Source organism: Felis catus, chromosome A3 (assembly GCF_018350175.1).
Source record: "Felis catus isolate Fca126 chromosome A3, F.catus_Fca126_mat1.0, whole genome shotgun sequence".
NCBI classification, from domain to species: domain Eukaryota; kingdom Metazoa; phylum Chordata; class Mammalia; order Carnivora; family Felidae; genus Felis; species Felis catus.
The window spans coordinates 128,532,330-128,551,913 of record NC_058370.1 but is presented as its reverse complement, the minus strand read 5'-3'; the positions used below and the strand labels follow the sequence as shown (position 1 = coordinate 128,551,913).

The 19,584-nt window shown below is 40.0% G+C and overlaps 1 protein-coding gene and 1 long non-coding RNA gene across 3 annotated transcripts in view; one reads left to right on the top strand and one right to left on the bottom strand.

Moving 5' to 3' along the window:
- Positions 1-16,044, top strand: part of DDX1 (DEAD-box helicase 1) — a 37,135-nt gene extending 21,091 nt beyond the window's left edge. The window contains exons 15-26 of one of the 2 annotated variants that reach the window (XM_011281319.4): positions 2,059-2,157; positions 2,986-3,075; positions 4,041-4,229; positions 5,939-5,990; positions 7,944-8,090; positions 11,521-11,612; positions 13,136-13,208; positions 13,361-13,433; positions 13,517-13,559; positions 14,543-14,638; positions 14,922-15,042; positions 15,716-16,044. In XM_011281319.4, coding sequence (XP_011279621.1) covers positions 2,059-2,157; positions 2,986-3,075; positions 4,041-4,229; positions 5,939-5,990; positions 7,944-8,090; positions 11,521-11,612; positions 13,136-13,208; positions 13,361-13,433; positions 13,517-13,559; positions 14,543-14,638; positions 14,922-15,042; positions 15,716-15,846 — 1,206 coding nt within the window. In that variant the 3' untranslated portion in view covers positions 15,847-16,044. The remainder of the gene's footprint in view (positions 1-2,058; positions 2,158-2,985; positions 3,076-4,040; positions 4,230-5,938; positions 5,991-7,943; positions 8,091-11,520; positions 11,613-13,135; positions 13,209-13,360; positions 13,434-13,516; positions 13,560-14,542; positions 14,639-14,921; positions 15,043-15,715) is intronic. The other variant, XM_045054927.1, reaches the window with a different exon arrangement.
- On the bottom strand, positions 8,097-10,919 carry LOC109498400. The gene is made up of 2 exons (XR_002155214.3): positions 10,299-10,919; positions 8,097-8,307 (listed from the first exon to the last, which is right to left on the bottom strand). It is a non-coding gene; the product is annotated as an uncharacterized LOC109498400 (long non-coding RNA).
- Positions 16,045-19,584: the final 3,540 nt, after the last annotated feature.

Here is a 19,584-nt window from a genome sequence, read left to right as displayed (position 1 = left end):
CAGATTTGCTTCCATTCTACTTAGCGGATCTCGTATGTTCTCTCTCTGCTCTTCTTTCCACCTGTATTCTCTCCTTGTTCCGTCTCCCGTCATCCTGTGGCTCAGCCCTAGTCCTGTGTTGTATCTTACACTGGACCAGAAGTCAGCTTTGGAGTAAGAGAGTAGAACTGTGTAATTTAAAAAATATTTTAGAGTTGCACAGTAATGCAGCCTGTGCAGTTGAGGCTTAGGGGAGTGGTTGGAGCTCTTACACAAGTTTTGTAAATATTTCCAACTTAACTGACTTTTTTTCTTTAAACCTGTGAGACCTAGTGTCTATATTTCATGTAAAGTGAGTTTTTTTGCTACTGAAATAGAGAAGAGAGGAAATTCACATGTGGGTTGGAATCTATAGTAAAGAGATGTTACATCCAGAGTCAGAGTGATATTTTGTTCATTGCCCTGTACAGCCCATGTCACGGTGCTTGGCACATGGTTGTTCTTAACACACTTAAACAGGCCTTTATCTTCAGATTCTCAGGCAATATTCTCTACATTGAACTGAAATTTGCTTATTGTTACCAGTACAGATGAAACAATCGCTTCAGAAATGTCTGTTTCATTTTTCATGGGACTATAAATGCCTTCTGTCGGTTCAAATTAAAAGCCAACACAGGATTCTGCTTCTTCAAGTGTCTGTGAGATGTTGAAGTAATGAGACTCCGGTGATAAATTTGTTAGGAGAAAATTATGTTTTTAGTCTACAGTGGAGAAAACAAATGAAGAATAGGAGTGAGTTTTCATGCCGATTAATCGAGTAGAAGTTTTGAGTTGTCTGATTGAATGGTTTGATGTAATATTTGTGCTCACACATAGATCTATATATACACTTTAAAACAGTTTACCTTTATTGACTGCTTTCTAGAACTGGACCAAGCCCAGCTAAATGCTTATCTACATTGTCTTATTCAGTTCCCATGGTAGCCTTCTGAAATGATGCTCTTCTCCATTGTTACAGACTAGGAAGAGGGCTGATAGTAAATATTAAGTCACTTGCCCAAGAGCTTATGCCTCACCGGTAGACCTTACTTCAAAGTCCATGTTCCTGATCACTTTACCTTTGAGCTTGATTAAAAGACGTGTGTGTGGATGGAAAATGTTTGTTATTTGTACTGATGTGGGGACTTATTATTCTGTTCCCTGTGTGTATACTTGAAAATTTTTAGAATGAAAAGTTAAGTAAAACTTGTTCTTATTTGACTTAGACCTTTACTCAGGTTTGGACTTTGAGTTTGAAATTTAGTTTGGGTACTTTGGAGCTGTATCATTCAAATTCTCATGACTTCAGTATTCTAAACTTCAGTTTCCTCATTTAAAAATAGGAATAAAGATAGTATTGTTTTCTGTAGTGGTCATGAGATGATACAGTACTTGTAAAACATTAGCACTGTGCCTGTTCATTATAAGCACTTGACAAGGAGTCATTATGATTGCGTTCCTGGGTAGTCAGAGCATCATCGTTATTAATTATAACTGCAATTATTGAGCACCTGGCACACAAACTGGGCATCGAGTGCCTTCTGTCTCTCATCTCTCAGTTGTCACAGCCATGTAGCAAAGCAGATTCCAAAAATGAGAAAATTGAAACTAGAGGAGATTAAGTAAGTTGAGGTCATCCAGCTGGCTAACAGCGGAGCTGGGAATCGAGTCCTGGTTTGATTTGAGTTCCCATAAGATTCATCTGGTTTTCACTTGGAAAATATTTATGTATTTTATATATTAGACTGTGTGTAGTTTTATAAATTATTTTATATGTTAGATTATATATATATTATTTTATGTATTAGGCTATATCAGTTAAGGATGTCAAAATCAGCTACTAAAATCTTCACGTTAATTTCACGCCAAATACAGGTTTGGTAATAGGGCATTATCTATAGCTCCTTTTCTCTGAATTTGGAGCTGTCACTGCTTCAGTATGCATGTTTTCATGGTAAGTAGACCATTATTGGTTGCTGTTTTATGGTGATTATAATAGTGCTTCGGTTTTCACTGGGTTCTTCTTTTGATATTTTTCAGGTAGATATAGTCGTTGGCACCCCAGGAAGACTAGACGATTTGGTGTCAACTGGGAAGCTGAACTTATCCCAAGTTAGATTCCTGGTCCTGGATGAAGCTGTATGTTGGACTATAGTCATGCTTTAAAAAAAAAAAAAGTTTGCTTATGTGTTTGGAGGTAAAAATATGTAGAATGATGGAAAAATACAGTTCATTCATGATCCCAACATGTAGAAATAATCATTGTTACCAGTTTGGCATATTTTCATCCACTCCTTGTATTCATGTTAATATTATTCTGTATAGTAAATCAAGCTGTGTAGGATCTGGGAAATCTTTCTTTTTTTCTTTAAATGTAGTATTATATGTATTTCACATCCTTACTTGTAAATAGGTTTTAAAGACTGACTAGTGCTCTATTACATGGATACTTCATGGTTTAACTACTCTTGTTACTAGATATGTAGATTTGTTTTTTTACTCCAAATAGTGGTCTTTGTTGGTACATAAATTGCACAGTACAATTATTTCTTTATGTTATAGTTGCAAAATGTGAACTGTAAGGATATTAATGTCTTGACAGACTTCTAAAGTATTTTCACAATGGATTGAGTAGTTCTATAACACTGAGATGCTTTTTGTTTTCATTTTTTCAAATTAAAATCCTGTGTTTAAGGACGTGGTAGGAGCTATTAACTCTCATATTCATTCTAGAACACTAGAGTATAGATTTTGGGTTGTTTATTGTCAGTTTTTTCATATTTTAGTTACATGGAATTTAAAGCTGAATTTATAATTTGTCTTTATCCGTTAGAAAATAATCATTTTGGTAATATGGTGGGGATATGTATGCTTATGAATTTGTTTCCATTATCTTTCTACACTTGATTTACAAAAGAAGATCTAGATGTTGATTTAAAAATTATGCTTTCTTTCCTTCTCCTTCAGGATGGACTTCTTTCTCAAGGTTACTCTGATTTTATAAATAGGATTCACAGTCAGATTCCTCAGATTACCTCTGATGGGAAAAGACTTCAGGTATGAAATGACTGATATATCCTAAAATACGTGTAGACAGTTGTTATGTGTTAATGCTTTTTGTTTTCAAAACATTTTCAAGCATTTGTTTGCAAATGTTTTTGCAATTTGTTTTAAATTTTTTTTTTTAACGTTTATTTATTTTTGAGACAGAGAGAGACAAAGCATGAACGGGGGAGGGTCAGAGAGAGAGAGGGAGACACAGAATCTGAAACAGGCTCCAGGCTCCGAGCTGTCAGCACAGAGCCCGACGCGGGGCTTGAACTCACGAACCGTGAGATCATGACCTGAGCCGAAGTCGGACGCTTAACCGACTGAGCCACCCAGGCGCCCCTATTTTCTTTTACATTTACATCTTGTCTTAGTGTCTTCTGATTAAGTTAACTGCTGTAGAAAACATTTTCTTTGTTGCCTGATTACATAGCACACACAAAGAAAGAGTCTTAAAAGCTGCCCGTAGAAATGAAGGAGAAGGGAACTTGAGGAAATTAGGTCGCTGAGGATGATAAGGAAAACATTCTTAGTTGGTTTTTCCTACAGAGCATTAGAGTTTATATTCCAGACTGAACACTGCTTCCTCTTTGAGGGGGAAATATCTGGAGCTGTTGAAAAACAGTGGTTTCCTTTGTAATTATTTCTTAAGATGTTACTCTTGCTTTTCTCACCCTTCTTTGCTAGGAAGAATTTGAGAGGTGTAGAGGCTTCAAGGGGAGAGAAGGGGACACACGGTAATTTAGGATTTTAGATCTTCAAACACCTTCTCATCTTACCTAGTTTTTGTCAGGCCTTGTGGAATAGAGACGTGGTTTATGCAGGGGTGAGGGGCTGCGGCTCTGAGACCGACCTGCCCAGAGTCATGCCACCAGTTGTTGCTTAGATGCCAGGTTGACATACTTTGGGCCTCACGTTAGGTGGAATTGTAATTAGAACGGTTTAGCTAAATTTTGATTTTTTTGTTTCCCTAGGTGATTGTTTGCTCTGCTACTTTGCACTCTTTTGACGTAAAGAAGCTGTCTGAGAAGATAATGCATTTTCCCACGTGGGTTGATTTAAAAGGAGAAGATTCTGTCCCGGATACTGTGCACCATGTGGTTGTCCCAGTGAACCCCAAAACTGACAGACTCTGGGAAAGGCTTGGGAAAAACCACATTAGAGTAAGTACTTTACAGTGTTAACATTTCTGTGGAATAAAACATCCATAAACTAGCTTAACCTTGGGCTCTTCGTGATTCTTACAGCCAGATACTATACCTAAGAAAAGAGGAGTCCCGCACATGGACCAGAAAAGTTCAGGCCTTGAGGGCACAGAATAAGTGATGGGCTCAACTTTTCTTTTTTCCTCTGTGAGAGTTACTTTTATGATCATCTTGATATAATTTTTATAAATAAATAGGATTATGTATGTATGTAAATCTAATTTCAGATACAGTGGTTTTTAGTAGTGTTTTGATGTCCTCTTGAGGTTCCTTATTTTCCTAAAAATCAATTTAATGCGCCCATTTAGTCATTTTCCCACTGATCGTAGATTTACCTGTATAAAATAAGGGTTTGTTACATATTGTAAATATACGATATCCTAAGAGCCACCTTTGCATTCTTATTATTACATTTAAAATTGATTAGTCTTACCTCATGAAGATACAAAGCTTCTGCACAGTAAAGGAAACAACCAACAAAACTAAAAGGCAACCAACGGAATGGGAAAAGATATTTGCAAATGACATATCGGACAAAGGACTAGTACCCAAAATCTATAAAAAGCTCACCAAACTCCACACCCGAAAAACAAATAATCCAGTGAAGAAATGGGCAGAAAACATGAATAGACACTTCTCTAAAGAAGACATCCAGATGGCCAACAGGCACATGAAAAGATGCTCAATGTTGTTCCTCATCAGGGAAATACAAATCAAAACCACACTTAGATATCACCTCACGCCAGTCAGAGTGGCCAAAATGAACAAATCAGGAGACTATAGATGCTGGCGAGGATGTGGAGAAACGGGAACCCTCTTGCACTGTTGGTGGGAATGCAAATTGGTGCAGCCGCTCTGGAAAGCAGTGTGGAGGTTCCTCAGAAAATTATAAATAGACCTACCCTATGACCCAGCAATAGCACTGCTAGGAACTTACCCAAGGGATACAGGAGTACTGATGCATAGGGGCACTTGTACCCCAATGTTTATAGCAGCACTCTCAACAATAGCCAAATTATGAAAAAAACCTAGATGTCCATCAACTGATGAATGGATAAAGAAATTGTGGTTTATATACACAATGGAGTACCATGTGGCAATGAGAAAGAATGAAATATGGCCCTTTGTAGCAACATGGATGGAACTGGAGAGTGTGATGCTAAGTGAAATAAGCCATACAGAGAAAGACAGATACCATATGTTTTCACTCTTGTGTGGATCCTGAGAAACTTAACAGGAACCCATGGGGGAGGGGAAGAAAAAAAAAAAAAAGGTTAGAGTGGGAGAGAGCCATAGCATAAGAGACTCTTAAAAACTGAGAACAAACTGAGGGCTGATGGGGGGTGGGAGGGAGGGGAGGGTGGGTGATGGGTATTGAAGAGGGCATCTTTTGGGATGAGCACTGGGTGTTGTATAGAAACCAACTTGACAATAAATTTCATATATTGAAAAAAATAAATAAAAATAAAATAAAATTGATTAGTCTTAGACCCACAGTTAATAAAGGGTTTTTCTGAATCTGAAGAATGGTTTTGCCCACATACTTTAAAGACATATGTCTGTATCTAAAGTTAGGTACACTTTTCTCTTTAAGAAAAAAAACGATACCTGTTTGGAATCCTTACTTACCCACTTGCCACCCTGTTTTTCTCCTTTTCTTTTCATAGACTGATGATGTACATGCAAAAGATAACACAAGGCCTGGTGCTAATAGTCCGGGTAAGTTGAATGAGTGAACAGATGCATGCATGAGTGAGTGAATGAATGAATGAATGGGGTTGAAAGACTTTGAAAACAAATTGATTTGTCTTACTGAATTTATGCCCTGTCTGTTCTCATGAAGGATTTGAGGTGACCTACAAAATTAGAACAGGAATTTTGACAATAAAGGTAACAAAAATAATAACAAAGAAATGGGGGAAAATTGACTGGTGTCAGTCAACTTAGAGCAGTATTAATCACTGAATTTCAGATGTTAGTCTCCTGACATCTAAGTCGCAAGTATTTTGGATTATGGAATTCTTATTGATTGGAGGATATCAGCAGATTTCTCTGGCAACAGATTTTACATTGGCCCTGAATCCCAGGAGAAACGTCACGTAGGTTCTTCATTCGGGGAATTAACAAAGAAAAATGTCTTTAGTTTACAACTTTGTGAAAGATACAGAAATTATCTTGGAATCGCTTATCTGTTCGTTTTGTGTGCAGTAAAATATTCCCAACACAAAATTGCCCACTTTAACCATTTTGAAGTGGTCACGTTCAGTGGCATAAAGTTCATCCCTACGTTGCAGTCATTGCCGCCATCCATCTCCAGGACTTTTTCATCCTCCTAAACAGACACTCCATATCATGAAATATTTACCAGTTTTTAAAAAGTCTAACATTAAATCCTAATTCTTTGAAGATGCTTCTGTGCAGAGCAGAGACGATCTCAGGTGTCTCATATGTTAAAGATCTGCGAAGGTACGCTGTATTGGAAGGATAGTGCTCGTCCAGCCTAGAGTAGGTCTCAGATGTGTGGATTCAGGTGTCTCAGGCGGATCATTGGGAAGGGTTAGACTGCATTCACTTTATGGTCGGATTCATTGGTAGGTTTATGGCCACTATCTAAAAGGTGAATTCTCTGAAATCTTGATTAAATAGAGTTCCTTTGAATTCGGTTTTATGTGCAGTTCCAAATTTATAAGGTGCATGCTCGACTAGCCTTATCGTTGGAGAAGAGCAGAGACCTTGCTAGTTCAAAATAATATATCCTCGCACTGTTAGGGAATGCATATCATAAAATAAAAATTTTTACTTCTTCGAAATAAATTTTTTCTTATAAATGTTTTGCTTAGTTTATACTGCAATTAGGTATGACCGGAGAGCCTTTAGAAATATGGTGGATTACAGAATTGAAGTTTTGCATTAGATAGTTGAGTAACTGTAGTGTAGCTTCGCACTGAAAAATAGAGATTGGGAGGATGATGACTAAGAAATTACCAAGTTCGACGTACAGTTTTTATTCCGTTGAGAAGTATGAACTTTCTGGTGTTAGATTGATTTAAAAAGTCCATAAATTATTTTTAAAAGGGGTTAAAATAATTGAGTAAACATCTCCATGAGAGGTAAGAGCAAAGTTTTGTTGTGGGTATGAAGTTCTGTTTATTTGTGTGTTTATATGTCTGTTTTCCTTCATAAGAGGCGTGGCATAGGTGTTTTTGGCACACTATAAAATGGCATAAACATACACTAACAGAAATAGAAATAAATGAGTTGGGGTGACTCAGTGGCCCAGTGGGTTAAGCGTCCGACTCTTGGTTTCAGCTCCAGTCACGATCTCCCAATTTGTGGGATTGAGCCCCACTTTGGACTCTGTGCTGACAGTGCAGAGCCCGCTTGGGATTCTCTCTGTCCCCCTCTCTCTGCCCCTCCCCCTCTCACGCATGCACCCTCTCTCTCTCAAAATAAATAAAAATAAAACTTAAAGAAAAATGAGCGAATGGATATTCTCACCATTTCATCATATCTTAATATTTCTTATTTTTGTCTGTACTACTTATATTAAAGCAGAGTTTTTTTTAGGTGGGCAAAGCAGTAAGTCTGTGACTGTAATTATGTGTCTTCATAACAATTTTAGATTGAAATTCTTTTTTTTTTGTTGTGGTGGTGGTGGTGGTGGTATTCAAGAGATGTGGTCTGAAGCTATTAAAATCCTGAAGGGGGAGTATGCTGTCCGGGCGATCAAGGAACACAAGATGGATCAAGCAATTATTTTCTGTAGAACCAAAATTGACTGCGATAACTTGGAGCAATATTTTATGCAACAAGGAGGAGGTAATGTTTCCTCACTTGAAATAAATTGTGTTTATTTCCTCACTTAATCGGTTATTAGTCTCATGTTGGTGCGGTCTAGAACGCGTGCGCTGAATTTAAAGCAGTGGAGGCGCGTTGTCTCAGTGTCTGTGCTTGTCCAGTACTTTTCCATATGATAAGCCCCAGGAAAACCGCTTTCCACGCAGGCACAGTTTCATTCCAGTGCTCTGAGGCGCTGCTGTCATTTGGAAGAAAGGTAATGGTATTATTTAATATTACAATTTTGAGGGTGATTATTAAGTAATAGAGTGTATGTCTTCTAAACCAATAAATGAGGAGTAAACCTTCATCTGAAAAAAGGCTAAGAAAGGAAGAGGAAAAAAAATGGGAAAGAGAATGGTTGGAAATTACAGAGTAAGACGGCTGGTGGAAAAATCTGTGAGTGAACGCTCGCTCTAGTATATATCAGTGCGCCAAAGCCTTCTGTTAAAAGGCATACATTGTTAGACTGGATAAAATCTAACCGTATACTGTTTACAAGAGACATACTTAAAACCTGAGGTCATGGAAAGATCAAAAGGGGCTGGAAAAATGTATTAGCTAAACTACTAATCGAAAGAAAGTTGGTCTAGCTGTATTAATAAGAGATGCAAGAGAATTTAAGACAAAAATATCAGCTAGAAATAAAGAAGGTCACTCTGTAATAAAAAATCTAATCTACAATGACTACATGATGATTCTAATATTATGCTTCTTATGACATGATATATATGAATCAACATGAAATAATGCCCAACGTGATCTGTCATTAGGGAAATGCAAAATCACAATGTAGTACCACGCACACTCATTGGAATGGCTAGATTACAGATACGACACCCGATTTTGGCAAGGATATGAAGCAGCTGGAGTGTTCGTGTGCTGCTGCTGCCCAGGCACCTTGGTAAAAGGTCTTACAGGTTTTAATAAAACTAACATTGCTGTCTTACGGCTCAGTAATCCAACTCCTAAATATTTACCCAAGATAAGTAAAATTTACCCAAGATACAGTGAGAAAAGATATGGGCAAGCATGGTCATGGCAGCTTTATTTATAATAGGCCCAAACTGAAAGTACACTAAGTGGGCATCGGTGGGGGAATGGCTTAAACCAGATGTGAACTATTTATACTGTGGAGTCCTGCCCGGCAGTACAAAGGAATGGACTTCTGGTGGATGCAGCGACTCTGGGTGAATCTCAGACATGATGCTGAATGAAGGATTTCTTACACAAGACTGTATATGTGTATACTGTATGATTCCACTTATGTGAAGTTCTGGAAGAGTCAGAACTAGTCTTTGATGGAGAAAAAACCCGCAACAGTGGTTTTCCCTGGGACGACGGGAGTGGGGTTATCTGGGAAAGCATGTGGGTTCTTTGTGGGATGACATTCATATTCTCTATCTTGTAGGGCTTTGGGCTACATAGGTACATGCATTTGTCAAAACTCCGCAAATATACACTTAAGATTTACACATTTCTTTGTATGTAGTATTTCACGTTAGAGGAAAACAGTAAAACCTAACCAAATAACTACATTCTAGTTAATGAAATGCGTGCTAAACTGTGTGTAGATATTTGCAGTTTATAGTAAAATGCATCAGAAATATAAAAATGAATTGATAGGACAGAGGGACAGATATGGAGTAAAGCAAATATAGTAAATGTTAATGGTATAATCCAGGAGGTGAAAATATAGCTGTTCACTTTTAGAATTCATTCATTGTTGCTGTGTTTGAAATACAGTAGGGGCGCCTGGGTGGCTCAGTCGGTCAAGCGTCTGACTTCGACTCAGGTCATGATCTCGTGGTTTGTGGGTTCGAGCCCCATGTCGGGCTCTGTGCTGACAGCTCAGAGCCTGGAGCCTGCTTTGGGTTCTGTGTCTCCCTCGCTCTCTGTCCCTCCCCCTCTTGTGCTCTGTCTCTCTCTCTCTCGCAAAAATAAATGTTAAAAAAAATTTTAAGAAATATAATAAATGTAAAAATATATAAAGCAAAATTTGACAGATGTACAAGGTAACAGGTAAATCCTATTTTCATAATGGGGAAAACTCTAACATATCTCTTTTTATAATTGTTGTGTATCAAGGAACCAGAAAACTCTAAAAGAAAATAGGAAATATGAAAAATTTGAAGTAATGGTCGTATAAAGAACATGTTACATCGTTCCTTACAGTGAATAGTTTAGTACCTTTTTTTCCCCCAAGTCATGGCAAACAGACTTGCTTGGTTGGTTGAGTTGTAGTGACTGATTCGTAATAAATACTTCTTCCTGTCCATGTTGGTTTTGAATGGAGGATTTGATTATTTGGTTGGGAATGCTGTTAATCAAGCAGTACTATTCCCTAGTTCCTTTCACCTTCCTTCCCTAAATATTCTGGATACTTTTACTTAACCAAATCTCCCAAACCATGATTAAAACCAAAATAACACAGCGTATACCAGACTTCAGAGGTTGAAGAGAGGGGAAAATGAAGGATCCCTCCCTTCGCTATACACAGCTCCACCGGGAGTAGGAGTGTATCTAGGATACTTTCCTCAGCCACTCGAGCTCAGAATGTGGCAGACCAGCTGTAAGTTGGCCTGCAAGTTCTGATTTGCTGTCATGTCTCCTCTGCATGGTTAGTTCTTGTGTGAGTCATTTTGGGTGGATGGATAGCTCTTCATAATATGTTTTTCCTTGAATTCTGAAGTATATCGTATTGAACCTAAAATTTACTATGGAGAGTAGTTATGGCATACTTGTTACCCTGGGCTACCTCATAGTGGAGCCTGTACATTCTATTAAGTTCCGGAAGGTTGTTTGCTCTTACTGTAGTCTGGACTATACTGCTTTTGTTACTGTATCTGCTTGAGTTTCTTTTCAGGATTGGCTACCACTGCACTTTATAGTAGTTCCTCTTCATCTGACCAATTTGGTTCTTCTAATCTGCCTCGGTCAGGGAACCGGATAACTAAGCTGCTTAGGACACCTTGAGGAGGGTAGGGTTATAGGAGTGACCTTTTAGGTAAGGGCCTCAACTTCATAAAGCCTGTTTTGGTTCTTCCAAGATTGATCTCGGATCTACTTTTTGGTTCCTGGCTTTATATGGGATAGGTGAGGTTCCTGGTATACACATATGTTTTCCTTTCACTAACACAGTTAGTTGGTACACTGTTCCATCTACTTCTGTAGATCAGGAAGAGTGACTAAAAATGTCCTTCAAAGCAAATCAGTTTTAATGCTCATAGAGTTTATTTCAGTGGCATTTCACCTATGATAGAAATTGTGTTAATCATGGTTTATGGCAGATTGGGGTATGGATTTCTGTGGAATTATATGGTAACAGTGTAGTCTGAATGCTATTGGTTTTTTGACATGGTCTTAGGTGTAATGTTTTCCAGGGTTAACTGTTGAATGTGCTTTTCGCTAGGACCTGATAAAAAAGGACACCAGTTCTCATGTGTTTGTCTTCATGGTGACAGAAAGCCTCATGAGAGGAAGCAAAACTTGGAAAGATTTAAGGTACTAATATTTAGCTGACTGCATTTCTTTAATACTTCAGAGGGGAATTGTAGCCAGTTTTAATTAGTTCTGGTAAATATCATTAAAGCAATTGTCCTAGAAATTTCTGAAGATGTTTACCCTGTTGGTATATCCTTATCATGGCAGGGTTTAGTCATCTTTAGCAGTCAAATGGTAAATTGTAAGTTCTCTGTCAGCACAACACCACTGTAATAAGAATTTTCAACTTAAGGAATTTTAGACTCATTCTTTCAGGTAGCTCTTTTTTTTTTTTTTTTTAACAATATTTTTAATTTTTTTTTTTAATGTTTATTCATTTTTGAGAGACAGAGAGAGACAGAGCATGAGAGGGGAAGGGGCAGAGAGAGAGGGAGACACAGAATCCGAAGCAGGCTCCAGGCCCCGAGCTGCCAGCACAGAGCCCGATGCGGGGCTCGAACTCACAAACTGTGAGATCATGACCTGAGCCGAAGTTGGGCGCTCAACCGACTGAGCCACCCAGGCGCCCCAAGGTAGCTCTTTTTAAGAGAAGCATCATGGGATAGTTAAACCATGTCTGGGAGTCTTTTTTTTTTTTTTTAATAGTTTGTAGTAATATCCATAGAGAGTTCATAGATTGATTAGGGTAGGTATCAGAATACGGTTTTGTGGAATTAAGACTATTTGTAATTGTTTGGGGCACACCGTCCCAGTTCCATGCTTGCAGCCCGTGACCGGGTTGTGTAGCTCTTGGTGGAGGTGGGTTGGGCTTGAGCCTCCGGCCACAGCACTGTCCCTGCTTACCAGTGTGTTTGCCCCAGTGCAGAGTGTGAGTATCATCTTCTCTCAGACCCGTCATGTGAGTAGAAGGTGGGAAGTGCTGGGTGAGGGACTTTGGATTCCGCTTCCATGCTGAGCAGAAGTGACGTGGGTAGTAAAGCGCGCTGCGTGGCCACACTTGAGCCACGTTGTGTGCCCTTCTCCGCCCTGGACCTTACCCTGGGCCCCAGGTCAGCGTGTCCTTCCCCTTCCTGTCTCTCACTCTGTGCCTTGGAGCACAAATGACACCCAAAGGCTAATTTGTATTTTTTTGGTGAGAGCACAGGGGCCCCTTCTAGGTTCCTATCTCTTTAGGATTTTTGTTGTCACAGAAAGTGTAACCTCAAGGGAAAACACCTAGTATTCTGAGTTTATTTTAATACAAGGGTAAAGATAATACTTATGTTTTAACATTTTGTTCTATCTGTCTTTTGAATTACCAGTCAGGATTTCTAAAGATAAAGCCACATTATAGCAGTTTAATATTTTTGGTGTGGGAAAAAAGAAAGTAAAAAATGAATCCAATTATTGATTTATTCAGTGTCTTATTTTAGCAGATCATGACTTAAAAATTTAAGACATGGTCCAGTGAATTATGAATATCTGGACCTCTAGTCTGATAGTAACACGTTAGTTATCAGAAGTCTGTCTCATCCAGTGGATGACCATATTCGTGTTTATTTTTTAGTATACGTACCAGTAAATTCCTTCTCTGTTCTCTCTAGAAAGGAGATGTGAGGTTCTTGATTTGCACAGATGTCGCCGCCAGAGGAATTGACATCCATGGTGTTCCCTACGGTAAGAAGAAAGTTCTGATCCCTGCGGTTTACATTTTATGGAATTCAAAGTAAACCCTCTAATACGTTTGAAATATTTAAAACATCAAACATCTAATACGTTTGGAAATTGTAGAACTAATGGCGACTGGTAATAATTGTTCTTATTTTCAGTTATAAATGTCACTTTGCCTGATGAGAAGCAAAACTACGTCCACCGAATTGGCCGAGTGGGAAGAGCTGAAAGGTGCCGCTGGAGTTTCTCTTTTGTTCTTTTAATATTTGCTTGCTTCTTGAATAAAGTCTAATAAGGACTCTAAAATCTTTCAGGATGGGTCTGGCCATTTCCCTGGTGGCAACAGAGAAAGAAAAGGTAATCTTTTCAGCGCTGTATTATATTCGCTGTTTGTGTTGTTTTAGATGCTAGAAATAAAAGCAGTTTGATTTTTCCATTTACACTGAATTCAGTTGCATATGAAATATAATTGAACATTTTTTTGTTATTTAAAAAAATTTTTTAGTGTTTATTTGTGAGACAGAGAGAGAGAGAGAGAGACACAGCACAAATGGGGGAGGGGCAGAGAAAGAGGAAGACACAATTTGAAGCAGGCTCTAGGCTCTGAGCTGTCAGCACAGAGCCCGACGCGGGGCTCGAACTAGGAAATGGTGAGATCATGACCTGAGCCAAAGTCAGAAGCTCAACCATCTAGCCACCCAGGCGCCCCTGGAGTATAATTGAACTTTTTAATGGCATCTTTTTTTCTATATTTTCAAATGGACCAATAATGAGATGAAGTATAGAAAGGAAAATGCAAACTGTGATTTTCACTAATAGCTTTAATATATATACTCGATTTCACCAAAAACTATTTAAATCCTCCCTGACATTATGCTACAGAAAACTCTTATGGGAGAGGATGGGGACTTATCTGGAAACACAATTTGATACAAATTTACAGAAAAGTTGCAAGAATAAGGAGCTCCCACACACTCCGTGTTCAAACCGGCCGTTCGTTTTGCTTTTTATTTCTTATAGAAAACATGTGGACTTTATTTTTGATATAACCTCAATATAGCATTCTCTAGCATTCACTTGTTCGCCCTTGTTTTTATCTGAGAATTCCTTTCTATAATTGACATGCATTCTAGGAAAACGTCGGGATTTTTCTCCAAAAGAACTCTTTCAGCAGACCGAGTTAATGCATTCCTGAGGGCCAGTAGTGAGTGGACCGCACGTCACGCCTGCAATTTCTCTTGTTCCTCGGGGACAGAAAATACTGCGGAAACTAATTGAGAGTAAAGATAACTAGTGTGTTTCCGTCTCTACATGTTAGTGTTTTTCCATCTTTAACGTAGGTTTGGTACCACGTATGTAGCAGCCGTGGAAAAGGGTGTTATAACACGAGACTTAAGGAAGATGGTGGCTGTACCATATGGTACAATGAGATGCAGGTAAGACTCGTAAAAACGTACTGAAATTGGCAAAAATAGACTGCATTTAGTTATAAAAATTATACCCCGGCGTTTATCTGTTGGTTGGTTATGAGGAAAAGTAGTGATTTATTACAACGTCAGAGTTTGTAAATTATAACTTGTGAGTTTATCTCTTAGAAATCTAACTTCCACTTATTCTAAGGATTATAGTCTTCCTGGTTTATTTGATGCTATTAAAATTCAACTCTGTCAAAATGAGATTTTTCCTCAAAAATGCTTTTTGTTTCCTTTCCCTTCTTAGTTGCTGTCTGAGATAGAAGAACATCTGAATTGCACCATTTCTCAGGTTGAACCAGATATAAAGGTCCCAGTGGACGAATTTGATGGGAAAGTTACCTATGGTCAAAAGAGAGCCGCTGGTGGTAAGCTTTGAGTTACTTTTATTTCTGTTCTGAATGTGAATGTGTCCTTTCTGAGCTTCATTGTGTAGAAGAGAGTAGGTAATTTCATCTCATGCTGAGTGTCTGTTTTAGCAGATTAATCATTTCCTCCTATGACTCTTGCAGCGGTTTATCTGTACCTGTCTTGTCACATGCTTTGGTTATGTGATTTGTGTGCCAATGAAGGACAGCAGCTTACCTGTGTCTCTTGAGGTATTCGTGTCATAGAGTAGTTGAACATTTATGGAATTATTAGGAAGCGAGAGAATAATGGCGATTTTGAACAAAATTGAAAACCTTCGATTTAATTCAGGTGGTAACCCAGCGCACGGTTGCTCCTTTCGCCTGGAATGCCCTCAGCTCATTCCTGAAATTTTTTTCAAAAAATTCAGACTACTAAGCTAGTGCTTTCCAAACCAAAAAAGAGCAGAGGGGAGGGGTTGCTAGGGGTATTGGGACACTATTAGTGATGCCTAACCATTTATTTATATTGATTTAACATTTTTAAAACTCACTTTTGGAGATAACTTGCCCAGTAGTACATTTTTATTGCTAGAAGCAATGTTTAAACGGACGTGATTGAGCCAAAGTATTGCTGACAAGTTTTTTCAAGCCTGTCATTTACATGACTTTATAATTTGTGTGTGTGATGCAGGTGGAAACTATAAAGGCCATGTGGATATTTTGGCACCTACCGTTCAAGAGTTGGCTGCCCTTGAAAAGGAGGCGCAGACATCTTTCCTGCATCTTGGCTACCTTCCTAACCAGCTGTTCAGAACCTTCTGATTTTAACGTAAACTGAGTAAGATTTGAATAATAAAAGTCTGTAGTCTTAAAACTCTAAAACCCATGTACTGCTTGCAAGCAGCAGTATTTATAGTAACATAAGCCATTAATGCTAAGTCTTGCATGTCAAGAAACGTTACTGTTAGGAATTCTTCATAAAATGGCAGCCTAATGAGAATAATAAATTCGATGACTATATTTTTATGAAGGTTTGTGTCTTATTTTTAAAGTAACTTGATAGTTTTTCAAGAAGGCGGTGGGTTTATGAAGTCAAGTTTACGGGTATGTGACTTTGCTGGAGGAGCTGTGTGGAAACACCACTGGGTATCTTGAGTAGAATTTTTCACAGGAAGTGGTTCTAAATGGAGACGTTCTTGAGACGGTTATAGTCGTCTAGGTGGACGTTGAAGCTAGAGGAGACTCGTAACAGGAAAGAAAATTGGGTGATGCCAAGGCAGAAGGACAACTTGCTTATTAGTTTTAGGGGCCTGGAGTTTTTGAGAGAGGCAGAAAGGTTCTGTGTCTGAGGATTGAGGACTGATTTGTGATGGTGACAGTGAAGATGTATCTTGGACAGTTTACCTTCTTCGTAAGAACCTTTCTTTGCAGGTGATAGTTGCCTATGAAGATAAAACTATTCTGCTGTCCCTCTAGGTTTTAAAATTAAACACAGTTCTCTGGAATACATTTCCTCAATCCCTTTTGCCTAAAATACCAGCAGGAAAGGGGAACGTTTCAACATGTACAATTGGATTGTTATTTTGTGTCTTCATAAAGTGTTATTCCTGCCTTAGGATTCCTTCAGCACACAGGCTACTCTAAGTTCTTCCTGTGTGATGGTTTTCAAACCTCTTAGCCCCAAAATAGTTTCTTCAGCCAAAATCTTGAGTGAGACTCAGTGTAGACGTTAACCGTGGAAAACCGCTGCCCAGTACATTGAGTTGGCCTGTGTGAAACGAGGAGGGGGTCCCATTCTCGCTTAGGTTTTGACCACGTTCTTTGGCGATTTCCTAGAACGACCCCAGCCGACCTCGGGGCCATGCGGTGACAGCTCTCTGTAGTCTGCACACATGCATCACTGCTTTAGGAAGGGGTTTTTAACCAGTATAATGGCAAAGGAAAGACTGAGATCCGGACTATTTACACACGAGCCGGGGCAGGTCTGACCTTGCTCGTGTCCTCGTTTTCTCGGCACAGCCGCACAGTTTGCAGGAGCGCGTGTCCACGTGGCCCGGTTTGCAGCACTGGACCTGCAACCTGGCTTCCCTGGGCTCAGCTTTCACTCCTTGTGTGCTTTTGGAAGGTGGTCCTCCGGGACAGGCGGGTAGGCCAGCGAGCGCGGCCGCCAAGAGCTGGGAGGCTGTGGGAGGGGCGATTGCGCTTTTCCTCCTCAGACGACTGTCCCGCTGCCCTGACCTGGGCAGCAGAGGTTATAAAGGGCAAGCTGTGTGTAACCGGGCCTGGACGCCCGGCCTGCCCTTTCTCCTCACACCGGTAATCCTGCTCTTCACTCCTCGTCCCTGCTTCCAGAAACCCTTTCCTTCAGGCCTCTGGATTCATGCTGAGAATGTAAGCAACTGTTAAAAGTCTGCTTGAAGAGACGGTCACTGAACCACCAGAGATGCTGATTGCCCCCTTATTCCTTTTAGAAGTAGCACCTCCTGAGTTTGAGTCGGTCCCAGATCGCCTCACTGGAGACTCTCTTTCCCAGGTACTGGTCAGTGGGTACGAGTCAGAGTGATGGGTACAACTTCTAGGTCACATCCTCTACCTGCCCTTTCTCTGCTCTCTCAAGCTGGAACTTGGCTGTGGTATTAGCCAGTGTCCACATTAAAAAAGTGTCACACTTAGGGCACGGCAGGGCCACCAGACAACCTGGAGGACCTTGTAGGGGACCTGCACCCTCTCTGGCCGGCCTGGTACAGTACGTTGACTTCTCTGAGCCACCCTATGGTTAGGCCTCCACCCCAGCTGATACAGGACTCTAGGGGCACGGCAGAGTCCAGAAAATGTTAAATATTAACCATCACCTGTTAGTCTTTCTGACTCACAGCTTCAGTGCTGTCTACGCAAGGGTAAGAGCTTAGAGATGTACCCGCAGACCTGTGCCTGTGGCTCTGCCGTTGGTCTCCCCCCTGCATACTCGCCCCACCTTCCCGTGTCCTAGACCTGGCCTGGGGGTTTGGGAGTCTTGGCACATTCCTCCGCATCGTCTGCCTCGTCTGGCACTCACCATTCTCTTGGAAGCTAGCTTCGGGCTTTGATTGCTAGAGTTATGCTTTCAAAATGACTGGTTTTGGTGGGGGGGGGGGGCTTTTTTTCCTATTTCAAGTTTTAATAAACTGAGCTGAGCTTCTCTATTTCCATTTATGTATCCACTTTAAAGAGAACTGATTGTCAAGGACTCTGACCAGCGGCATTAGTTATAAGATTGCCCAAACCTTGCTTTCCTCATTAGTACCTATTTTCCAATTATAAACAGAAATGGGAATTTCAGGTTAGCTGGACCCACTCTCCATACTTTTGACTTGTGTTGCCACTCTCAGAGGGAATCACTCAATAACACTGGGGTTCATTTTTTTCTTTGAGGTCTTTGGTATACAGGTTAGGTCCTACTGTATATACAATTTTGTATTTTCATGTGACCTAAGTATTTTTCTTATTGTAAATAATGGCTGTGTAGTCATGGAATGTGCTGTGATATGTGTGACTTGCATTCTGACTGCCCTTGAGCACCGAGGGGATTGAGGAGGGTGTGAACGTGGGTGTGAATCCAGCCCTCACCCATGCCAGCTGGATGACAGAAGGCCAACTCCTTAGCCTCTCTGATTTAGTTTCTTTGTGTGTAGAAATGGCAAAAATAACTCTCATCATTCAGGATTATGTTAAGCATTCAGCGAAGTCCAGCAGATAACAGGTACTCCTAGCCATGTTTTCTAGTGTTTCTGCTGTTCGCTGCTGTGAACATCCTTGTTCTCTCTTTGGATTGCTTTCTACCGGATTCCTGGAAACTGGATTGTTGAATTAAAATGAATGATGCTTATGAACATCTGTCAGGGTCATTACCGGATCACTTTCTGCAAGGGTTGTACTGGGTGCCATTCACACTGACAATATAGGAAGAATTCTGTACGATTTATTTTCTGGACAGATAGTACCTGTTGCATTTAAAGTCCGGTTCCATACTGGCTCTTTGTATGGTGCGTGAGTCGGTAGTGGGGTTCAGAGGTTGTCCACATGTCACATGAGGTTTCTTCGCACACGACTCCTTACTGACCCCGCCCCCGCCCCCGCCCCCACCCCTGCCTCACCGCCATCCTCGTTCTGCAAACAAGGTCCCAGCTTGCTGTAAGTAAGGTGCAACTCTTTTCTTTCTTTCTAGCTTTTCTTTCTTTTTATTTTTTAAGGTAGAAGTGTATGTGGCAGTGACTGAGAACAGCCCAGATTAAAAAAAAAAAAGAAAGAAAGAAAGAAAAGTTGGTTCCCCGCCAGTTCTAAATGGGCAAAACCATTTAGTTATATTTTTCACCTTATTCTGATGTAAGAGGGAAGTACACACTTTCCTGCAGCCCGTGTGGGAGATGTGAGACTCGAGAGCCGTGCAGGGAAATACATCCTGAGCTCTGGGGGCAGGTTCCCTTATGCAGCCATTTTATTATTTTCTTACAGATGCTGACACCTACCAGGGATTTTTCCAGATGACCTTATTTGGGAGAGAAAGGGATATTTGTTAGAAGG